The 6,000-nt window shown below is 50.0% G+C and overlaps 1 protein-coding gene across 5 annotated transcripts in view; it reads left to right on the forward strand.

Moving 5' to 3' along the window:
- Positions 1-4,981, forward strand: part of Arhgef7 (Rho guanine nucleotide exchange factor 7) — a 129,365-nt gene extending 124,384 nt beyond the window's left edge. For 4 of the 5 annotated variants that reach the window (XM_027938833.3, XM_071611648.1, XM_027938834.3 and 1 more), the window contains 3 exons: positions 1,057-1,156; positions 1,403-1,457; positions 2,342-4,981. In XM_027938833.3, the coding sequence (XP_027794634.2) occupies positions 1,057-1,156; positions 1,403-1,457; positions 2,342-2,464 (278 nt within the window). In that variant the 3' untranslated portion in view covers positions 2,465-4,981. Of the gene's footprint in view, positions 1-1,056; positions 1,157-1,402; positions 1,458-2,341 lie in introns of those variants that run through there. The other variant, XR_011707432.1, reaches the window with a different exon arrangement.
- Positions 4,982-6,000: the final 1,019 nt, after the last annotated feature.

Genomic DNA, 6,000 nt, shown 5'->3' on the forward strand with positions numbered 1-6,000 from the left:
ACGGTGCTGGGGAAGCTATCTTTGCAATTCTGCCTTTAAAACACTTGTACCGCCCTCCGGTTTCCATGGTGACAGGGGTGCTCAACAGGTGTGCTTCTTGCAGCCTGACAGACTTTCAGGAAGACAGCAGCTTCAGAAACCCTGCCTCTCTCAGTCAGCTTGCCTCAGAGGGCAGGTGTACTTTTCCAAGAGAATGTCCCCGTCCCCTAGAACCACTGCAGGTGTTTGTGGTACATCGTACCTTCCTCCCATGTGTATTGGTGTAGTTTTCCAAAAATATGAGTGGTGCATGTTTCCACACTGTGTGATCTTTGAGAAAATCTTCTCTTTCTCACATCATGGGACGTGGTTCTCTTCCCTCACCTTTTGAAAAAGAGTACTTGGGCCTCAGAGTTGGTTTCTGAGTGCCTCCCTCGCCTCATTCATCTTGGGGCTGTCCCTTGTAGGCTCCTGTGCTTGTGTTGGTTGAATGGCATAAATGTTCCTCTGACATTATGAACACTTGTCTTTCTTTTATTTAGAACAGTTCCAGGGAATGGAGAATGAAGTTTTTATAAAATAACCAGATAATGAATTTTATTTTTTTCTAAATTATGTGCTGTCATATCTTTATTTTTAGAAGTTGCTATGGTGTTAAACTTTTTTAAATGGCCAGTTTTTATATTTATAAACACTTAGTATATATGCTGTATATGATCTTGTGTCTTTCTAGAATTTCTGCGACAATTTAATGACTTAAAATTTGGCTAAGTATCTAGGGCAGTGTGGTCAGAACCTTTTAACTTACTTGCTATTGAAAATTTTTATGTTTAAAGATTATAATCTAGATTCAGAAACAAAGTTGAATACATTACAGAAAGGTTGGTGTTTCCCTCTGCAATGCTGTGGGCATGAAGCACCTGCGCCGTGGACAGAGGTGGAGGGGAGTGTGGGGCGCCCTCCTTGTGGGGTTGAGGCATTCTTTGTGGGAGCGTGTAGAGGGTGTTGTAGTTGAGCCCTTTCTTAGGTCTGCCACGGCATTCACCTGAGGTTTTTTTTTTCCTTGAACAATCCTAGGTTCACGCAAAGGATCTGCTCCACAAGTCTTGCTTCCAGAAGAAGAGAAAATAATAGTTGAAGAAACTAAAAGTAACGGTCAGACAGTGATGGAGGAAAAGTAAGAGTCTCCAGTGTGTGCAGTGGGTAATGGAGTCAGAACTCCCCTGGGGCTGGGGCCCAGAACTTGACCGTCAGACTTTCCTTGTGGGCTGGACTTAACCTCAGCAGAGATCAACTTGCTGAGCACAGAATGGGTTGGGTTGTTCAAGTTGTGAGACCAGATAGGCCGAGCCGAGCTGGGAGAGCCCTGTGGCTCCGTTGGCGCTCAGTGCTGCCCATTGACCTGCATGCTCTTCTGTTCCAGGAGTCTGGTGGACACAGTGTATGCGCTGAAGGATGAAGTCCAGGAGCTACGGCAGGTGAGTCAGCACTTGTTTTACTTTTTTTAAGGGAGAAAAAAGGAAAACACTATCAAAAATGGTGATTGTCCATAAGTAAAAGAAAGAAAAAAACTAAAAGATCTTGTACTGTGGAATTCCAGCACGAAAGCCATTGGTCCTCTGTGAGTGGGATAGACCAGGAAGTGTGCTTCAAAATGACTCATCCAACCGTCCTGTTTTTGATGTCATAAACCATGTCAGATTTTGTTGGAACAGTCAGTCTGAAAACTACCTAGTTACAAGTGCTGTTGGTGCCTGTGTGACTGGGCTCTCACAGGCGGTCGTGCGTGTCAGAAGCCAGGACCAGAAGTCAGCAATGCTGGGCTGGTCAGCGGGTGGGCCTGTGTGCACAGGCCAGGGCTGGTTTGCAGGGAGGTGGACAGGCGCTGGAGACGGCACTGTGCCCCGGGGTGTGGTGTGGCTGGATATGCCTTGCTGGCTAGATGTGCCTTTGCAGCTCCCAAGAGCCCCAGGGCTTCCTTGCCCTGTGTGATAAGCTTTCCAGTCCAGGCTAAGCATACCCGGGCATTCACTCTGGCTCACGGAGTTTCTGTTGCTTCCATTCCTTTGATGCTGCAAGAAAGGCAGGGATGTAGTTGCTCCGCCGCTGTTTTCAGCCATTTTCTATGGTATGCTTCATCAAGGCGGTCACTAGGAACTTACGGGAAGGGCCACTGGGGCTGTTCCTCCCGCTGTGAACCGTCTGGCTCCCAGGAGGGACTCCACTGAGCACCATACTGCAGTGCGTTTCGGCTTTGCTAACCCCCACCCTACCACAGTCACCCCAAGGGTGTAATTTAGGGGAAAGAGGCTCCGCTGAGTGCCACGGATAGTGAACATGCTGTGGTCTGCTTGACTTGCAGGATAACAAAAAGATGAAGAAGTGCTTAGAGGAAGAACAGAGGGCCCGCAAGGACCTGGAAAAGCTGGTGAGGAAGGTGCTGAAGAACATGAATGATCCTGCCTGGGATGAGACCAATCTATAAAGGACGACCTGATTTCTTGTTGTTGAAGACCAGTTACCAGGCCAAACCAGGTCCCCAGCCCCAGCTTGGATGACATTCAGGACTGAGGACATTGTCTTCATCATGCGAATAGAAATGATCAAATTGTCACTGAAGAATCCACACATGCATAGACACTGAGGACCCAGGCTGCATTAACCTCTGCTAACATCTCAGTTACCTCATTTTGCAGTGACTGCGGTGACAGACTGAAGCCCTGGCTCTTCAGACTTGTAGTTGATACATAAATATCATGTTCATGTACTTTTTGTAAATAGTCCACATTGAATGCACATTTGTAACGGTGTCTGCGCTCGCCCTTCTGCCAGGACTTGTTTCTCTCTGACCTTTCTGGTCGTGGGGTTAGAGGTCCCATCACACTCGCTTAACAGCAGAAGTGTGGGGAGACACCTTTGGCAAGTGTTGGATTATCCTGTGCCAGCCTTGTCCCCGTGGCACTTCAAGCAGATGTCCCACCTCAGTGTGTTGGGCAGATTAACCCTTCTTATGTCTGTAAGGGGACTCTACGCCAGTCAGATGTCTCCCCTCAAGCCGGATTCCAGCCTTGGCTGGTGGCCCTGTGGAGGGCAGCACTCAGCAGAATGAGACCAGCCCTAACCTCGGTACATCCACATCCTTGTCCTCATGTGGATGTTCACCCTTGCCATCTCTCCAGATCCTGGGATCACGGGAGTGTGCTCCAGCATTTGGGAGGCAGCTCAGACTTTTCTTAGGCTTGTTCGGAGATGTGACAGGGTGCGCCATTCCATTCTCCCCTGAGAGACAGAACTAGAACCTTCCCATGCATGTGCTCTAGATCGCCAATTGCTGCAGCCAGTGGACACAGGGGGAGCCTGGTGGAGACTCACATTCAGGGCAGGCTTCATCGTAGGCCAGCCTCACCCTGAGATGCCCTTCACTGTCGGTCTGCCTGCATGAGCAGTGCTCGCTGGAAATGCCCAAGCTGCTGTCCACAGGAAGGACCGGAGCCCGCCTGCAGGAGACCAGGGAGGAGGCCTGTTCTCACTCAGCAGGCTGCCTCCCTGGGCCCCGCAGACTTGGGAGAATGAATGATCTAGCAGTAAGTGACAATGACCATAGAAACTGAGCTGTCTTTTTGCTTCCTCTAAGTCAGTTTTGAAGTGAGGTAAACTCTAACATAGAAAGTGTTATATCATTTAATTTTTTTTTTTTTTTTTTTAGTGGTGCTGGGGACTGACCCCAGAGCCTTGTGCATGCTAGGCAAGTGTTCTACCGCTGAGCTCTACCACCCCAGCCCTTTCATTTTGAGACAGGGTCTCGCAAAGTTACCCAGGCTGGCCTGGAACTTGTGACCCTGCTGCCTCAGCCTCCCCAGTCTCTGGGATTACAGGCATGTGCCCCACCCCCAAACCACAGTTGCAGCATCACACACATCACATACCCCACAAGTAGCCTGTTTGCATCATGCGTGACTGATTATGTTCTGGTGGCTGGGCTGCCCTGTAACTGCAGCAGATCCCCTGCCTTTGGATGCTTGGTGCCAGGCACCTTTGAGCTGGCGGGCTTCCTTTTCTTCCCCACTGCCCCTGCTGGCGCCCTGCACAGACCTGGACACTGAGCCGCCTCCTGTGGACCACTCACTATGAGCTGCTCGCTAGAATTGCCAACTTCCAGGACTTGGCATTTTATCCATCCATGCTGAGAAAGAAAAGATCAGTTTTGTTATTTCATAAGCCCTGTTTTTACAAGTGTTTTTGGTGAGTGCATTTGCTGTCGTAGCAGATTTTAACTCAGGAACAACTCTCCTCGATTTCTCTGCCGTGGCAACCCGAGATGTTGCGATGCCACTCTGCTGGGAATTAACTGAAGGCCGTCCTCTCATGGCTGCTCATGGGCCGCCTGTGTCCCGGGATGCTTTTACAGACCTGCCTTAATACTCAGCTTGAAGTATTTTGTGAGAATTCTCATGTTTTTTAACATCCTGTCCCAGGCTGGGTGCCACCGAGGCAGTGTCTCCACATGCCTTCCTTTTATGTGGACGCAGCATCTTCCCAGGCTTTCCAGGGAGCAGAGAACTTGCGTCTGAGAGCAATCTTTCTGAAACCTGCCCTGTCGTGCATCACTGTACCATTCCCTGTGTGACCTGGAGGAGGGTGGGTTCTGATGTGAATGACAAAGGGGTACCACTCTCCGGGGCTGCTGACTCCTTCACGCTTGTCTGTGAGGGGTGAGGAAACGAAGCCTCTCCTGTCCTGTAGATGAGAAGCACTTTCAGCTCAGATGACCGTGAGGTGTAGCATCTGAAACTCTGTGTGCCTGGGCACGTCTGCTGTCTGCGTGCACTGGGCACTGGTACCTTGAACACCTGCGTGGTCCATGCGTGCCTCCATCATGCAAACCACCCAGGGCACACTGACAACCGCAGGAGTCCTGCAGCATCACAAATGGTGTCCTGCTGTTGACTGCTGGGACGTTTGTGCTGCATCGTTGTAATTATTAAACGGATTATTTTTCTTACTTCACAGAATGTGTCACTTTATTTTATTTGATGCATTTACTGTGTGCGTCTTTCTTTTGGCTTTTTAGATTTTACAACTCCAGTGTGTTTTTATTCTGAACAACATCATACTGGCCTTTAAAATCAAGCCAAGGTTAGCTAAAGGTAATAGGATTAGGAAAGTGATGCTCACACCATGGGACAAGGCCTCTACCCACCCGCTGTACCAGAAGAGTGTCCTCCATGGTAGAAGACGCTCCCTGTGCCCTTTTATCGAGTTGAATAAATGGGAACATGTTTAAAGGTGTCCGTGGGGTTCCCTAGGAATTGCCGTAAGAGAAAAAGTTTGCTTGCGCTCGTCTGTTACAGTACCACCTGCAGTGTCCTCAGGGGTGTCCAGTGCTCCCTGGGAGAGGCCTGCTTTCTCCAGTGAATAGGGGGAGAAAAGCCACGGGTTACAGTGGCTAACTACTGATGGATCATTTGGTGACTGTGTGCGTTGGCCCTCCCTTACTGTGCAGTATACTCAAGGTACTCAAAAGGAGGAGAGGCACAGTGCATCTCGGTGGGGAATGCATGAGGGAGAAGGCTGGGAGGCAGGGGAGGGGCTGGGGCCCCAGTGTCCCCTTTGAGGGCCCATCTACAGTGACCTAACTTCTTCCCACCAGGACCCACCTTCTAAAGTCCCACCACCTCCTGGTAATGCCTTCTGCACAGGGCCTTTGGGGACATTCTAGGTCTAACTGCAGTGGTGGATCACCTCGGAAACTTGGCCCTGAGCCTGGTGATGGAGCTGATTGCCTGGTGTCTGAGGTTGATTTAAAAGAACGTGTTAGGTAACTTGGAACTATTACTTTGAATTCCTAATGTCAGACTTCAGGATGGCAAGAGGTGTGTGCGTGCCACCAGCAGCAGGTCTCTCTGGACGTTGCTGTACCTCCCCCTGCCTGTGCTCTGGCACCTGGCTCCCTGGTCATCCAGAAGGCAAGCCTGCAGAGTTGAAGTACCGTCTGATGAATTCCTTAGGCTCCGAGGCCGC

The sequence above is a fragment of the Marmota flaviventris genome, chromosome 4 (genome assembly GCF_047511675.1).
Source record: "Marmota flaviventris isolate mMarFla1 chromosome 4, mMarFla1.hap1, whole genome shotgun sequence".
Lineage (NCBI taxonomy): Eukaryota > Metazoa > Chordata > Mammalia > Rodentia > Sciuridae > Marmota > Marmota flaviventris.